This window comes from Pituophis catenifer, unplaced genomic scaffold, assembly GCF_029215685.1.
Source record: "Pituophis catenifer annectens isolate HBS135680 unplaced genomic scaffold, rPitCat1.0.hap2 SCAF_2, whole genome shotgun sequence".
Lineage (NCBI taxonomy): Eukaryota > Metazoa > Chordata > Lepidosauria > Squamata > Colubridae > Pituophis > Pituophis catenifer.
The window spans coordinates 295,052,268-295,070,306 of record NW_027256882.1 but is presented as its reverse complement, the minus strand read 5'-3'; the positions used below and the strand labels follow the sequence as shown (position 1 = coordinate 295,070,306).

Here is an 18,039-nt window from a genome sequence, read left to right as displayed (position 1 = left end):
GTTAGATACATAGATATGGGTAGGTAGATGGTAGGTAAGATGATGGATGGATAGATGGGTAGGTAGGTAGGTAAATGGTAGATAGAAGATAGATGGATAATAGATAGATGGATAATAGATAGATAGATGATAGATAGATAGATAGATAGATAGATAGACAGACAGACAGACAGACAGACAGACAGACAGACAGAAGAAGATAAATGATGGATGGATGGAGGGATAGAAAACGAATGGGTGGGTAGGGAGAGAGGGAGAGGGAGGTATGTATATAGCACTAATCTCACAATCGATACAAAAGCTAAGAGTGGCACAAAGAGCCATGGAAAGTTACACGCTCAGAATCACAAGCCAAGATAGAGAGACCTGCACTTGGGTTAGAGAACAAACGAAAGTGTACGATGCCATCAAGAGAGCAGAAGAATTTACAACCACAATTGAGTCCAGAATTTCTGCTCCTAAGTGAGACATTTTGTTAAGTGAGCTTTGTCCCATTTTACGACCTTGCATGCCACAGCTGTTAAATGACCCGCTCCTGTTGTTAAGTCAGTAACACAGTTGTTAAGTGAATCTGGCTTCCCCCTTGACTTTGCTTGTCAGCAGGTCGCAAAAGGGGATCACGTGACCCCCCCAGGAGACTGCAACCGTCATAAATACGAGTCAGTTGCCAAGCGTCTGAATTTTGATCACGTGACCCCCGAGGACGCTGCAACGGTCGCAAGTGTGAAAAACGGTCCTAAGTCACTTTTTCCAGTGCCGTTTAACTTTGAACGGTCGCTAAATAAACTGTTTTAAGTCGAGGACTACCTCTATCTCAGCCTTCCTTCTGACCAGCGCAGTTTTCAGCAGGGATGGTATTCACTTACTTTCCCTACCGGTTCGCTTCGCTCGTATGTGCCACTTCCGCGCATGCGCCAGGCCTCAAAAACATGCCTAAATAGGACGGCGTAGAGCCGGGGCGCGGCAGGTGGGGCGGGCAACCGGCTGAATATCATCTCTGGAAGTCAGGCTGGTTGCAGTTCTTCTTTCTTCAGTCCTAACTACCGTGTTTCCCCAAAAATAAGACCCTGTCTTATATTTTTTTTTGAACCCCGAAATAAGCGCTCGGCTTTATTTTCAGGGAGGTCTTATTATTTTGGGGCACGTGGAGCAAGATGGGGCTCCTCTTGCTGTCTTACCTGATTTCCAGCTCTGCGTTTAAATATTTTCGGGGAGGGCTTATTTTCGGGGGAGGGGCTTATTTTAATGCATGTGCTCAAAAGCCCGATTGGGCTTATTATCAGGGGATGACTTATTTTCGGGAAAACGGTATCCATTGGAGACCGTCATGCCCCCGTCAGAGCCTGAATCTGCAGAGGAGGACTAGCCGGAAGGAGATCGAGGAGGCGGCTTCGTTGGCTTTGGAGGAACGCGGGGAGGAGCAGGCCGAGACAGGCCAGGGCCCCCTCAGAATTGGGACGGCTTGTTAGCAGGGAGGAACGGGGGTAGGATGACCGAGAGGGGGGAAGAAAGTGCAGACAGTGGACCTGAGGAGTGACAGAGCTCAGGCAATGAGCAAGGACCGACCCCTCCTGATCCCCGAGCACGGAGAGTGGAGAGAAGGCGAGAACAGCGCAGGCTGACCAGACTTCTTCGGAGAAGAGCACCCTGCCCCTCTTCACAAGGCACACCTGGGGACTGAGATTTAAGGAGACGGAGTGGGCGTTTGTCGGGAACAAATGCTGAATTTGTGACGTTTTGTGTGCCGTTGCAGACGTCTGGCTTCTGCTTGAAATATTTATTGCTGCTTTACGATTGGCTTTGCGTTTCTTCCCCAATGAGCCAATTTAGGTCTTCCGTTTGTTTCAAGAAAACAGCGGATCCCAGCTTTGCAAAACCAACAATTTTAAAAAACAAAATAGCAGCAGAAGGTTATCTCAGGTGACCAGGAGACCTGAGCCTTGCCTCCTCCAGTTTCATCCAGGTTTAATGCTGGTCTGTCGGTTTCTTCCCTAACACCACTGCAGTTGTCATGACTGCAAGCCACAGGTGCTTTGTGAGTTTGTCTCCGCTGTTTTTGAAGCTGCACCGAGTTGCGGTGCGGTGCTCCGTGGTTTAACCATCTGCCGCTGTCTTCAGGTGGCACACCGGAGCAACGAGAAATCCAGCAAAGGCTTCTGCCTAGCCTTCTAACCAGGTTACTTTTGCAGAAAGTAGTTCTTGCATGGCTTAGTGCAGTGTTTCTCAACCTTGGCCGCTGGACGATGGGTGGACTTCAACTCCCACAATTCCCCAGCCAGCAAAGCTGGGGGTTCTGGGAGTTGAAGTCCACCCATCGTCCAGCGGCCAAGGTTGAGAAACACTGACTTAGTGTTTCGTTTAGCGCGTTGGCTTCGGTCAACCCCCAGTTTAAGCATCTTGCGTTTTAACAGCTACCGCGTGGAGGGGTATTTTTTCTCACTTTACACAGGTCGTCCCTGATTTATAACAGTTCATTTAGTGACCGTTCAAAGTTACCAACGCACTGGGAAAAAAATGAATTGGGACCGTTTTTCACACGACCGTTGCAGGCATCCCCATAGTCACGTGACTGACATTCTTGACCATTGATGTTTGTGACGGCCGCAGTGTCCAAGGGTCCCGTGATCCCCTTTTTATGACAAGCCCAAGTCCACAGGGGAGCCAGATTCATTTAATGACCGTGTTCCTAATTTAACCGCTGCAGGGATTCCCTCCCCGAATGTGGCAAGGAAAGTCGTAAAATGGGGCGAAACTCGCTGAAAGGATTTCTCCCTTTGCAACATGAGTTCTGGGCTCAATTGGGGTCATAAGCCGAGGAATCCTTGTAGGTGGTCCTTGACTTACAGTGATTCGCTTAGTGACACGTATTTATGACGGTCACAGTGTCCCGGGGGTCCTGCGATCCCCTTTTGCGACGTTCTGACAAGCAAAGTTAATGGGGAAGCCGGATTCCACCTAACGACTGTCTCACTAACTCAACAACTGCAGTGATTCACTTAACAACGATGACAAGAAAGGCCGTAAAATGGGAAATTCAACAACGGTCTCGCTTAGCGATGGACATTTTGGGCTCAATTTTGGCCGTAAGGCGAGGACTACCTGTCTAGATCTCCAGAACCAGCTGTCGTCACTACCATTTTCCCCAATAAATGTAAGAACCCCAATTATTATAGCTTTCCCTGTAGGGAGCTGACCCAGCCCCAATTCCTCCGATATTCCAGTACCTCCAGCTTTTCCAGTACAGGAAGTCCTCAACTTACAACAGTTCATTTAGTGACCGTCTCGGGGTCCCACGATCCCCTTTTGCAACCTTCTGACAAGCAGAGCCCACGGAGAAACCCGATTCATTTAACAACCATGTCACTAACTTAACAACTGCAAGGATTCGCTTAACAAACATGGCAAGAAAGTTTGTAAAAAAAAGGGGTAAAACCCCCTTAACCTATGACTCACTTAGCAACATAAATTTTGGGCTCAATTGTTGTACGTTGAGGACTAGCTGTACTGCTTTGGAGGGAATGCCGGCCTGGAATTTAACCTAACTTTGCAAATGTGGCAAGTGATACCTTTGAATAAAAACATGATTGTCTTATTTTTATTTTTGTAATAACCTTGTCTAATATCTCCCAAACTGCTTTTAAAAAAAACCCTACATTTTTTTTTGTTCTATTATATAAATTACAAAGAAAAGAAGAAAACAAAATAGGAAATTAAGGAAAAGAAAAGGAATGGGGGGAGGGAAAGGGGGGAGGGAGATTCAAGAGGGGGAAAATAAAATAAAAATAAAAAAGGCATTGAATTCCAAGTCTTCCTTAGCCCAAGATTAAAAACCCTCCATCCTCAATTTTTTGCTTTTACACATTAATATATATGACCAGCCATTTCTATAACCACAAGTCCTTTTCTAGCTTATCCTGGTGGATTTTTTGTTGTTGTTTCTTCTCTCTCTGTCCCAGGGTGTCTTATTGTGTCTTTGCACAGCTCTCTCCTTCCGTTGTGCAGGCAGTCCTCGACATATGACCGTTTGTTCAGTGACCGTACAACGGCACTGAAAAGACTGACTCAGGGCCATTTTTCACACTTAACGACCGTTGCCATCTCCCCCTGGTCACGGGATCAAAATGCTTTGGCAACTGCCGTGTTTTTCTCATGGTCCCCCCCTCCTGCCTCATCTTTACGACGGTCGCCCCACTGCCCCAGGGGTCACGTGACCCCCTTTTGCGACCTTCTGAGAAGCGAAGTCAGCAGGGAAAGTCAGATTCGCGTAACGACCTTGTTACTAATTTAATAACTGTGATGATTCACTTAACAGCTGTTGCAAGAAAGGTCATAAAGTGAGGCAAAACTCACTTAATGACTATCTTACTTTAACTGGCTCAATTTTGTTCATACGTCAAGGACTGCCTGCAGTTCTCTCTACAGGTAATCCTTGAGTTACACCAGTTCATTTAATGACCATTTTTCACACTTAACGACCATTGTAACATCCTTGTGGTCAGGTGCTCAAAATTCAGGCGCTTGGCAGCTCCTCATATTTATGACGGTCGCAGTGTCTCGGGGTCAAGTGACCTTCTGACAAGCAATGTCAATGGGGAAGCCAGATTCACTTAACAACCGTGTGACTGACTTAACAACTTCTGTGAGTCTCTTAAAAAAATGTTCCAAAAGAAGTCGTAAAACGGGGCAAAACTCGCTTAACAAATTTCTCACTTAAAGACATAAATCTTGGGCTCAATTGTGGCTGTAAATTGAGGATTATCTGTATTTTATTTTATTTTTTTGTATTTCCGCGATGATACTGTCAGTAAATTTGGCACCACATTCCGAAGAAGAGTGGATCACTCTGAAAAAAAAGATCTGTTAGGCGGGATTTAGCACGACGGCTGGATTACGAGCCGCGAATCAACCCAGCGGGTTTTCTCGGTTGCTCTTCCAGAAACCCTCCAAATAAGGCAGTCGGGTTTGTTCTGGGAAGAATTCACCGGGCGGAGAATTTGTCTCGAAGCCCATTGTGTTTGTGTTCCTAGCCAACACAACTCACACTCTGGCAAATTTGGCAGGAGCTCTTGCTTTCACAACACATTCCTCTTGCAATGCTCCAATCCTCTCCGAAGCCTCCGGAGAGCATAAGAAAGCCAACTCTTTCCACCCATCCCTGGAGCGCCAAGGAGAAGGGAGCGGCCCCTGGTCCCTTTAAGAGGTGTGGACTTCAACTCCCAGAATTCCCCAGCCACCCTCCTTTCCTCTTTCTCATCCTCCTTCCTTTCAGGGTGGAATTGATTTAAATCAAAGTCGATTTTAAATCACGATTTAAATCACAAGTTAAATCACTAGTAAAAAAGCTTGATTTAAATCAACTTGATTTAAATCATAATTTTTAAAGAGCAACTGTTGTCTCTGTCCCCCAGCAGCTCCTCCTCTGACCGGCTGTTGACTCACCGACAGTCCCAATATTGCAGAATATACAGCCTCCTCCTGCTACATAACTCAGCTCCGTTTCATGCTGAATAAACTAAATGATTAATGAATCTTAAATAGAAAAGTATATTTAGATAGATTTTTACTCCCAAAGCATTTTATTAAGATAAATTTGATTAAAATCAAAAAGATTCAATTTAAATTAAAAAAAATCTGATTGTTTTGATTTTTTTTAAAAAATCAAGTTTTATCCACACTCCTTCCTTCCTTCCTTTCCTTCTTTCTTTCTTCCTTCCTTCCTTTCTCTTTCTTTTTTTTCCTTCCTTCCTTCCTTCCTTCCTTCCTTCCTTCCTTCCTTCCTTCCTTCCTTCCTTCCTTCTTTTTTTCTGTCTTTCCTCAAAGATTTGTATGGCTGTCCATCACACAATAAAACCAATAAATATAAATCAATCAGTAAACCCTAAAACCAAGAGGAACACGCTATTCTCCTGAGCCGTTCCTATGAGTTGGACCAGTGGTGAAATTTTCCCTGGTTTGCCATCGGTTCGCTGCCTGCGCATGCCCGGTGCGTGCCAAGTGCCCACTGCGCACACATGCGCAATGCGTGCAAAAAGCACACTGCGTGCACATGCAGTCTGCACCAAATGCACGCTGCACATGCGCGCATGCATAGTACATGCCAAACACGCGATTTGTGTGGCAAAAAGAGGCTTGGGAAGGTAAGCAGAACAGCGGGGGGGAGGGGGGGAACGGCTGTGCTGTGTGATTTAGATTCAGTAGAAAGCAGGATTTCCTGCTTTCTAGATATTCTAAATTGCGCGGCACAGCTGATCGTCGGAAATACCGGTTCGGAACCCGTAGCTTCTTTTTTACTACCGGTTCGCCCGAACTGGTGCGAACCGATAGCATTTCACGCCTGAGTTGGATCCACTATTGTAGAGATACCCCCTTTTTTTTAACGGGATGGTCTCATAAATTTCATTCACTTTTAACCAGGGTGGATTTGATTTAAATCGAGTCGATTTAAATCATGATTTAAATCATGATTTAAATCACTAGTAAAAAGGCTTGATTTAAATCGACTCGATTTAAATCATAATTTTTAAAGAGCAACTCTCATCTCTGCTACTCCTTTGACCCACTGTTGACTCACCGATAGTCCCAGTGTTGCAGACTATACAGCCTCCTCATGCTATATAACTAAGCTCCATTTCATGCTGAATAAACTAAATTATTCATGTATCTTAAATAGAAAACTATCTTATGATAGATTTTTACCCCAAAAGTTTTTTATTAAAATAAATTCGATAAAAATCAAAAAAATCCAATTTAAATAAAAAAAAATCCGATTTAAATCAAAAAAGTCTGATTTTTTTGATTTTTTTAAAAAAAATCATTTATTTTTATCCACCCTGCTTTTAACCCACTTTATTTCGGATGCAGTTTTAACAACTGTACAAAGCCAGCGGCGGCTGTCAATCAAGATTTTTAAGATTGGGTACCTCCGATATGCTGATGTCACTCAGTCTTTAATGGCGCTGGAAGAAACGGGAAGAAACTGATATGGAAATAGGCAGTGTAGGGGGCCTCTGTATTTGTCTGTTGGGTTTTGGGGTCTTGGATCAGGGGGCAATCTCCAAACTTGGCCACTTTAAGACTGGTGGACTTCAAATCCCAGAATTCCCCAGCCAGCCATTTGGGAACCGTATCTTGAGACACACTTTGAATGTGTTGTAAGCCGAGGACTGCCAGCCTTTGAAGCTGGAAGCAGCTCCGAGCGCTTGGTGCATTTCTTCGACCCTAAGCAGAAAGCCGAAGCCTTGAACGGTTGCCATGGAAGCAGTTGAGGAATATCCTTTATTTTTCTTTCATTAATGGGGAATTCCCCCCTTCCCCGGGGGAATAGAAGGAAAATCCCAAATGTTGTGGATTTTATCACCGCTGAACATCAGAGGATCATTATAGTGCCGAATTTGGGGGATTTAGGCAGGTTGCAAGCTCTCCCTCAAAGCCATTGACCTTAGCCTGGCTCACGTGTTGCAAGTGGTGGAAAAGGGACGCTTGGTGGTGGCGTGTGTGTTTTTCTTTGTGTGTGTCAAGTGTCCTCAACGACACTATAAAAAGGATGCCAATGACCAGCTGTCTGCAAGGAGCATAAATCCTTCCATTCCTCACCATTCAGTCAGAGCTGAGGAAGCTTCTTGGATGAGAAGCGAAACATCTTCAGAGAAAAACCAGAAAGTCCAGTTGCCTCTTGAAAAAAGCTCCTTTGGGATGTTTGGGGGGGATGAAAAAACTTTTCTTTCTTTGGAATAAATATTTTATTTTATTTATTTTTTATTTTTATTAGTTTGATTTATATGCCGCCCTCTTCCGGAGACTCAGGGCGGCTTACAATGCGTTAAGCAATAGCCTTCATACTTTTGTATATACCTGCTTAGTAGGGCTTTCGGCTCCCCCTAAGCGGTGTTCTTTTTTTATATATACAAAGTCATCTTATTGCCCCCACAATCCGGGTCCTCATTTTACTTACCTCAAAAGGATGGAAGGCTGAGTCAACCTTGAGCCTGGTGAGATTCGAACTCGCAGTAATTGCAGGCAGCTGGCAGCTAAGTGCTACTTTAACAGTAGTTTTAGTCTGCTGCGCCACCAAGGCTTTTTTTGTACAATATTAAAATAATATTGTATTTTAATGCTTGCTGCATTGAATGCCTGTTACAAAACATTGGAAATGATTCATCTATCTCTCCGTCCATCCATCCATCCATCCATATATGTATGTATATACCTACATGTGTTATGTATGTGTTTGGGTAGATATATACTTTCCCTTGAGAGCAGGCAACAGAATTCCATTTTTAACATGGGCCAGTGTGCTCACAGTAAAGAAAAACGACCATAAAAGTTATTTTATCTGCCTAGTATGATCCACCGTGCCTGCACCTCACCAGATGTCCAACCTTCTGACCCAATTTGGCTGTTTACTGACTTAAAATATTGGCATGCTACCTGTTCAGCCCTGAACTCTCTCAGATTTGTAATCTTATTTTTTCTCACCAATAACTGTCCTGACCACCAGTGGATGGCCGACGTAGCTAAGAGGGGTTGTGCTGTGTCCCCCAAAGTACTTTTCTGCTGATTTTTAGGAGCCTGTGAAAAGTCGTTCGAATTCTCTGCTGAACTCTCAGGAGCTCAGTTGCAACGTCTACGCAGCATCCGGGGCCTTCAGAGAGATTTCTCCAGCTTAGCTGTCGTGTGCATCCCAGGCTGTTTGGTTTACATAGGAGTCGGTGTATTGTGTAAAGCCAGAGAAAAAGTTAATTCCCCTAGTGCCGTGATGGCGAACCTATGGCACACGTGCCCATATCAGTGGGCACGTGAGCTCAGCTCCGGTGCGCCAGCTGATTTTCGGACCTTCTGGACCCACTAGAAGTAGGGAAACAGGCTGTTTCCTGCCTCCGGGGTGGTGGTGGGGAAGGCCCGTTTTCTCCCTCACCTGGCTCCAGAGCCTCTCTAGGAGTCTGGGGAGGGTGGAAAGGGCCTTCCCCCCCCCCGGAGGTTCTCCGGAGGCCCAAAATGGCCCATTTGCCAACTTCCGGTCCCACCGGAATGGGATGTATGTTTGTGTTTTTATTTTTATAGCTATCATGTACACTGAAGACAGCATTTAATTTCGTTGTACCATGTGCAGTGACAATAAAGTAAATTAAACTGATGATGTCACCTAGTTAGGTCATGAAATGTCTGCAAGAAAATCACCAAGGTCAGAGAGCACCAAGGACCCCACAGTCGTCTTCCTGTTCCTCCCTCCATCCCTCCTCCTCCCTACACACCCCACTCCCGTCTACACTGATGATGTCACCTAGTTAGGTCATGAAATGTCTGCCAAGGAAACAATCAAGTTCAGGAGCACCAAGTAGTCCACAGTTGTCGTCCTCTTCTCTACCAACCCCACTCCTTTCTAGTACTGATGATGTTACCTAGTTGGGTCATGAAAGGTCTGCAAGAAAACCACCAAGCTTGGAGAGTGCTAAGGATCCCACAGTCCTCCCCACACACCCCACTCCCTTCTAGCCTTGATGATGTTCCCTAGTTGGGTCATGAAACGTCTGCAAGAAAACCACCAAGCTCAGAGAGCACCAAGGACCCCACAGTTCACTCCTGAACTACAAATCTTCTCTTCTGTTTGTACTTAATCAATGCTTAATGTGGCTCCCTCTTTCTCTCTTTCAGGCTCATATTAAATTTCCTATAGATTACCCGTATTCACCACCTACCTTCAGATTTCTGACCAAAATGTGGCACCCGAACATTTACGAGGTAGGTTGACTTCAGCGCATGGAGTGGGTGTCATTAAAAAAGACCTTCGCAGCACCCGCCTTCGTTGCAAAGCCGGAATTCCTGTGCATGTTTCATGCTTTGTGACGCCCAGCTCTGGACTCCTCTCCTTCCACCGCCCTCAAAAAGGGATGCGTGGAGACCCAGTAAGATGGAGGCTCTGTTGGCAGTGCTCTCTCTGCTGCTCTTCTGATCCAGTTCCCCAAACACCACAAACCCTCTGAAGTGAACTCAAAAGATTCCTTTATGAGGAGTGCCAGCAGCCCACAAAAAGTTTCTCTCTCACCGCAGGCTAACAAGTCTGTCCGGCAGGGGAGATGAATAGTTGTCTGCCACATCTATTCATCTCCGTCCCCTGCCTTTTATCCCCAGAGCTAGGGTGGGGCTTCGCTAACAGCGGTGGTTCTTCCATCCCAAGGACCGGCCCATAGATTTCCACTGCTCTCCTCTCCTCTGCCTTCTGCGCATCCACGCATCAGGCTCTGGACCCAGCTGTTCCTCCTCTTCCTCATCAGCCACCTCCAGACCTGGGAACTGTTGACTCTCCATCCGAGGGCTGACGGACGGCCCAGGCTTGTCCTCTGTCTGACTCTCTCTCTCTGCCAGCTCCGTTCCCTCTTCCCCCTCGGAGCTCTCAGGTTGCCCTGATGCTGGCCCTGACTCCCACACTTCCTCCTCCTCCTCTGATTCAGTGCTGGAGGGGCCGGTGGCCGACAGGCCACAACAGGTGCTCCAGAAATTTGGAAAGGAGAAATCCAGAAAAGGTCCCTTTTGCAGTCCAAGGAGCAGGTTCTGGAATCTCATCCTTAAGGGAAAACTCTTCAGAGCAGGGGTAGGGAGCTGTGTCCCCGGAAGAACGGGTAATCCTCGACTTACGACCACGATGGAGCCCAAACTTTCCTGTTGCTAACTATGAGACGTTCGTTCGGTGAATTTTGCCCCCTCTTACGACCTTTCCTGCCACAGTCGTTAAGCGAATCACTGCGGTTGTTAGCTTAGAGACACGGTCGTTCAGCGAATCTGGCTTCCCTATTGACTCTTCTCATCAGGAGGTCCCAAAAGGGGATCACGTGACACACACACACCCCGGGACACAGCAACCGTCATAAATACGAGTCAGTTGCCAAGCGTTTGAATTTTGTTCACGACGTCACTGCAGTGGTCATGTTAAAAACGGTCACAAGTTCCCTTTTTCCCCCCCAGTGCCTTCGTAACTTTGGTCGGTCTCTAAATGAACTGTTGTAAATCCAGGATTATCCTGAATTCATAAATTCAGCCGGTGAAGGTCCCTCTTCCGAATGTTTTGCCGGCTGAATTAATTTGCCCCTGCTCTATTTTTATGAAATGTCTGGCTTGAATTACACCCTTTTAATTATACGTGGCATTGCTTGCATTGATCCTGAACGGGCATTAAACGAACTGGGTTCGTTTAATGACCGAGGCTGTAAAAGGTTTCCTCTGCACAGCCTCGGTTGTCTTTTGGAACTCTCCCTCTAGCTTTAGCCGAAGGGAGGGAGGAAGGAAGGGTTAAAAAGGGAATTAGTTCTGCAGAATCGGAGGCAATATATTGGGTGAAATGCTCCCATTTTGGACCGGATCGCCTGATCCGGTAGCGATGGCGGCGGGTTGTTCGGAGAACCGGTAGCAAAAAGGAAGGAAGGTTATAATTTATTTATTTATTTTATTAAATTTCTATACCGCCCTTCTCCCGAAGGACTCAGGGCGGTGAACAGCCACAAGATAAAACACATAAATACAAAAGTTTAAAATAAAATAAAATGAATTAAATGATTTAGCTGAACAAATTTAAAATACCCCATAATTTAAAAACAAATTAAAATTTATATTTAAAAAGGGGAGGAGATTTAGGTCAGGCCAGCTTGATGAAATAGGAAAGTCTTGAGAGCGCGACGGAAGGTGCGCAGATCCGGGATCCTCTGTATCTCCGGGGGAAGCTCGTTCCAGATCGTAGGTGCCCCCAAAGAGAAGGCTCTCCCCCTGGGGGCCGCCAGTTGACATTGTTTGGCCGACGGCACCCGGAGGAGCCCCTCTCTATGGGAGCGTACTGGCCGGTGGGAGGCTATTGGTGGTACCAGGCGGTCCCGTAGATAATGAGTGGGAGGGAGAGTCTGAGGGAAGTCCTGCCTTAGCATTTGGCCACCACAGGGGCCCCCACCCCGACATGAGTGACGTTGAACTGGCCACCTCCCCAGCCCCCCGGTCAAACACAACCCTGATGCTGCCCTCAATGAAATCAAGTTTGACACCCTTCATCCAGGACAGTGATGGCTAACCCTTTTGCCATCGTGTGCCAAAAGCGGGCGGAGGGGGGGGTGAATTGCGCGTGTGTGTGCCCACACCCGTAATTCAATGTGCCCTGTCCCCTCATACATGCATGCATGACCCCCCCCTGCTCTACCCCCTTCCCCCCCGCTTTTGGCACGTGATGACATGGTGGGCCTGATCAGCCCATTTTTTTGCCCTCCCCAGGCTCCAGAGCCTTTCTAGGAGCCTGGGGAGGGCAAAAATGACCTTCCCCACCCTCCTGGAGGCCCTCCAGAGGCCCGGAAACAGCCCATTTCCCGACTTCCAGTGGGCCCGGAAGGCCTGAAAATCAGCTGGCCAGCGCGAACATGCACTCGCGTGCCTAGAGATATGGCTCCGTGTGCCACGTGTGGCACCCGTGCCATAGGTTCGCCATCGCGAATCTAGGAGAATCTGCTTGTGAAGATCCAGTCGTAAGGCAGGGCTGGCAGCTGGGGCTTCTCGTCGAGAGCTCTGGCTCCCCCTGGTGGAATTATTTGGCGTAAATAAAGTCAATTAAATGGGGGGTTATCGGTGTGTTGATAATATTGGGGCTCAAGAAAGAGAATTAAGTTTTATGTAAGTGTCGAGAAGCCCCCCTACAGCTACAAAGGACACAACCTGGAATGAAGCAGAAAACTACCTAACAGTGAGAACCATTGAAGAGCTTCTCTTCAGAAGTTATGGGTCCTTCGTTACTGGAGGGATTTAAGAAGAGACTGGGCAGCCCCTTGAATTGGTCTCCTGCTTGAGCAGGGGGTTGGACTAGATGACCTCCAAGGTCCCTTCAAACTCTGTTGTTCTGGTAATGAATCAGTGGAACAGCTTGCATCCAGACGTTGTAGGCGCTCCAGCACTGGATTTATTTATTTATTTATTTATTTATTTATTTATTTATTTATTTTTATATGCCGCCCTTCTCTGGAGACTCAGGGCAGCTTACAATGTGTTAAGCAATAGCCTTCATCCTTTTGTATATTTTATACAAAGTCAGCTTATTGCCCCCACAAACTGGGTCCTCATTTCACCTACCTTAGAAAGGATGGAAGGCTGAGTCAACCTTGAGCCTTGGCGAGATTCGAACCAGCAGAAATTGCAGGCAGCTGGATGTTAAATGCTGCCTTAGTAGGAGGCATTAGCCTCCTACGCCACTCAGGCTCCTGGAGGCTTTTAAGAAGAGATTGAAGAATCATTTTGCCCCAGAATGCTACAAGGTCTTCTACTTGAGCAGGGGGCTGGACTAGAAGACCTCCAAGAGCCCTTCCAGCTTTATTCCTACTGAGCCTGGAAAGCCGCATTGAGTTCTGTAAAGTATTGTAAGTCCCAGATGTGTTGGGATTTAGAGCCCGCAGCTAGTGTGTGTGTGTGTGTGTGTGTGTGTGTGTGTGTGTGTGTGTGTGTAGCAAAATATGTGCCTTGCTTGAAGTGAAAGAAGTTTACACTTGATCTTTAGGAAATAGGCAGAGAGGATTTTTATGCGTGGTCTGTTTGCTGCATAGTTTAACTTCGTTGTCTCTCTTCATACCCACCGTCCACTTTTCTTTCCATAGAATGGGGATGTATGTATTTCAATTCTTCACCCACCTGTAGATGATCCTCAAAGTGGAGAGCTGCCATCGGAAAGGTGGAACCCCACCCAGAATGTCAGGTAAGACCCTCCGAGACCAAAAATTTGTTTCTACCCAATTGTAGTATAGGTAATCCTCGACTTACGACCACAATCAAGCCCCAGATTTCAATCTGCTAAGCGAGGCAGTTGTTAGGTGAATTTTGCCCCAATTTACAACCTCTCTTGCCACGGTTGTTAAGCGAATCGCCACACTTGTTCAGTTAGTGACACGGTGGTTAAGTGAATTTAACTTTCCCCAGTGTCCGATGGTCGGAAAAGGGGATCACATGACCCCAGGACACCGCAACCGTCATAAATGTGAGTCAGTTGCCAAGCACCCAAAGTTTGATCACATAGCCATGGAGATGCTACAGTGGTCATAAGTGTGAAAAATGTCTGTAAGTGCAGAAAACGGTCCTAAGTCACTTTTTTCAGGGCTGTGGTAACTTCGAACGGTCACTAAACAAACTTCTGTAAGTCGAGGACTACCTGAGGAGTCCAGGGAGGGCCCTCCATCCTACCCCCTTATGCGTGCAGCCCCTAACCTGCCATTCCGAAAAAATAACCCGAATAAATAAACTTTGAAGCTCATCCTGGCCCTGCCGGTTCAGAGACGCCGGGCTCAGTTTAGTAAACGGAGGGTATGTGCTAAACAGAGAGAGAGAAACCGCAAAGCACGACAACTGACCCATTTTGCACAGGGCCCTTCTTGGCTAAAGGAGATTGTCACACTGCGCACGGGCTCTTCAGAAATGGGGTTATAAAAACTGGACCATGTGAAACTCCGTTTTGCAAAACTGATAGTTAAAGATTGCATTTGGATTTAATTTTCCCCTTGAAAAAGCAAATTTCAGCACGTAGTATAACAGGTAATCCTCAACTTACGACCAAAATGGAGCCCACAATTTCTGTTTCTACATGAGACAATAGATCAGCGAGTCTGGCTTCATTTTACGACCTTTCTTGCCTCCGTTGTTAAGCGAATCCCTGCAGTTGTTAAGTTAGCAACCCGGTTGTTAAGTGAATCGGGCTTCTCCGTTGACTTCGCTGGTCAGGTGGTCTCAAAAGGGGATCACACTGCGACTGTCATAAATGCGAGTCAGTTGCCAAGCATCCAAAATTTTGATCACGTGACTCGGGGGGGGGGGTAGCTGCAACAGTCGCAAGTGTGAAAAACGGTCATAAGTCACTTTTTTTCAGTGCCGTCGTAACTTTGGTCACCAAATGAACTGTTGTACGTTGAGGACTACCTGTATTGAGAAAAACAATAAACTGAGAGGGAGGCTAATGAAGACACTTCCACCATATCTGCGCATGTCCCTTTTCAAGGATTCGCACCAGAAGATAGCTTGGATAGCAAGCGATAAATGCCCATTTCCCCGGAATTCTGCCTTCAGGCCAGATCTAGGAGAAACAAGAAAGGATGGGGGCGGGGAACGCCTCTACCCCCATCCGCCCCTTCCCCCACCTTCCCCCTCCCCCACCCCTCCCCCCTCTTGCCCCCTCCCCCCAAGACGATAATGCAGCTGTGCAGTCTTGGATGCAAGAGGAATGTCCCTATTATTAAAACAAAATGCAGCTCAGTGATGGAGAAAAGTTTAGTCCTGTGTTTAGGCAAGAAAGACCAAATACTCAGGTATAGAATAGGTGGTACTTGGCTCAATACCCTGTTTCCCGGAAAATAAGCCCTAGCATGATTTTTCAGAATGCTCGGAATTGGGGAATTTGGGGAATGCTACCCCAAATATAAGCCCCAGTTAAGATCATCAGCCAGACCGACGCTTTCAGTACTGGATTTCCCCCAAAATAAAATCTAAGCAGAAAATAAACCCTAATTATTATTTATTATTTATTTATTGAATTTATATCCCGCCCTTCTCCCCGAAGGGACTCAGGGCAGTGAACAACCGAGAATTAAAATAACATGCAGTATAAAAGTTAAAATAATTAAGAATAAATTAAATTAAATGGCCGCCCCAATTTAAAACCCCTAGCAATACAATTAAAAACTAACCCATAAAACCTATTCAGGCCAGTCCGGTTTGCTGAAATAAAAACGTCTTCAGGGCCTTACGGAAAGTGCGTAGATCCGGAATCAGCCGTATTCCGGGAGGTAGCTCGTTCCAGAGGGCGGGTGCTCCCACAGAGAAGGCCCTCCCCCTGGGGGTCGCCAGCTGACATTGCCTGACCGACGGCACCCTGAGGAGTCCCTCTCTGTGAGAGCGTATTGGCCGGTGGGAGGTTATCGGTAGCAGCAGGCGGTCTCGTAAATACCCTGGCCCTAAGCCATGGAGCGCTTTAAAGGTGAGAACCAACACCTTGAAGCGCACCCAGAAGACCACCGGGAGCCAGTGCAGCTCGCGCAGGAGGGATGTTATGTGGGTGCGCCGATTCACACCCATAACCACCCGCGCAACTGCATTCTGGACCAGTTGGAGCCTCCGGGTGCTCCTCAAGGGGAGCCCCATGTAGAGAGCGTCTACGTCTCTACATGCGTAATGCATCTTTCGGAGCAAAAATTAATATAAGACCCGATCTTATTTTCGGGAAAACACATTAGTAGTAACTGTGAGAGGCACCTTGGAGTCCGAGTGGACAATCCCTTAAATCTGGGCCAGCCGTGTGCTGCAGCTGCCAAAAAAGCCAACACAGTTCTAGGCTGAATAAACAGAGGGATAGAATCAAGATCAAGTGAAGTGTTAATACCACTTTATGATGCCTTGGTAAGGCCACACTTGGAATCCTGCATCCAGTTTTGGTCGCCACGATGTAAAAAAGGTGTTGAGACTCTAGAAAGGGTGCCGAGAAGAGCAACAAAGAGGATTAGGGGACTGGAGGATAAAACATATGAAGAACGGATGCAGGAACTGGGTATGTCTAGTTTAATGAAGAGAAGGACCAGGGGAGACATGACAGCAGTCTTCCAATATCTCAGGGGCTGCCCCAAAGAAGAGGGAGTCAAGCTATTCTCCAAAGCACCAGAAGGCAGAAAAAAGAAGCAACGGATGGAAACTAATCAAAGAGTGAAGCAACCTAGAATTAAGGATGAATTTCCTGATAGTGAGAACAATTAATCAGTGGAACAACTTGCCTCCAGAGCAGTGTGGCTGCTCCATCACTGGAGGCTTTTAAGAAGAGATTGGACAGCCATTTGTCTGAAATGTTATAAGGTCTCCTGCCTGGGCAGGGGGTTGGACTAGAAGACCTCCAAGGCTCCTTCCAACTCTGTGTCTCCTGCATATGTGTGCTGAGCTCCGGGTACACTTTCTCCTCCTCTCTCTTTCCCCAGGACTATCCTACTGAGCGTAATCTCCTTGCTTAATGAGCCCAACACGTTCTCTCCGGCAAACGTGGACGCCTCCGTTATGTTCAGGAAATGGAGGGACAGCAAAGGGAAAGACAAAGAATATGCGGAAATCATCCGGTAAGTCCGAGATGGGGAGCGGCTGGTGGAGAAGGGGAGCCCGTTTGATGTGGCAGGTCTTTGGAGCTCTCTGAGCTGGGCGGTTTCCTTGTTTCATGACCCCAACTAGCTAACATCATCAGTGCTAGAAAGGTGGGGGACTTCTTCCGCTGATGATGTTCCCTAGTTGGGTCACAAAACGTCTGCAGGAAAAAAATGACGCTGAAAAAGCACCAAGGGCCCCACAGTCCTCTTCCTCCTCCTCTTCCTCTTCTTCTTCCTCCTCCTGCCCTTCTCCTCCTCCTCTTCTCCCAAATCTCCACTTCTATTTAAGCACTGATGATGTTCCCTACTTGGGCCATGAAGCGTCTGCAAGACCCCACAGTCCAACCCTGAGTCACAGATATTCTAGAGGAAGATAAATATCTCGGGGCAGAGAAGAAACTCTGAACTTCTCCTCTGAGTTTCTTGACTTCTGCCCTTCCTGGTAGTGAGCCGACCCCTCAGTCCAAAGAGTTCAGCTCTCCTGGTCCTGCGGGTGTGAGGGGGGCACTAAAGGTTGCTGGGCAGAGCCAGGAGGCTCAGCTCCCTCAAGCCTTTGGCCAGTTGGACCAAAACATGGCTTGGAATTACAGGTAGTCCTCAACTTACAACCACAGTGTAGCCCCAAATTTATGTTGCTAAGCGAGACATTTGTTAGGTGAGCTTTATGACCTCTCTTGCCTCAGTTGTTCAGTGAATCACTGCAGCTGATAAGTTACCATATTTTTCGGAGTATAAGATGCACTTTTCCCCCCCTAAAAGAGAGTGAAAATTTGGGTGCATCTTATACACCAAATGTATCCAAAAACACGAGGCACGGAGGAGGCGATGGTCTGTGGCAATCCCTGCAGCCTGGAACAGCTGATTGGGGGTATTTTGGGAGGCCGATCCACCCGCTAATCAGCTGCTCCTGCTGAATCAGGCT

The 18,039-nt window shown here is 46.9% G+C and overlaps 1 protein-coding gene across 2 annotated transcripts in view; it reads left to right on the top strand.

The window, feature by feature from the left end:
* UBE2R2 (ubiquitin conjugating enzyme E2 R2) overlaps positions 1-18,039 on the top strand; it is a 64,731-nt gene that overhangs the window by 42,515 nt on the left and 4,177 nt on the right. The window contains exons 2-4 of one of the 2 annotated variants that reach the window (XM_070938982.1): positions 9,652-9,738; positions 13,611-13,708; positions 16,959-17,093. In XM_070938982.1, the coding sequence (XP_070795083.1) occupies positions 9,652-9,738; positions 13,611-13,708; positions 16,959-17,093 (320 nt within the window). The remainder of the gene's footprint in view (positions 1-9,651; positions 9,739-13,610; positions 13,709-16,958; positions 17,094-18,039) is intronic. The other variant, XM_070938983.1, reaches the window with a different exon arrangement.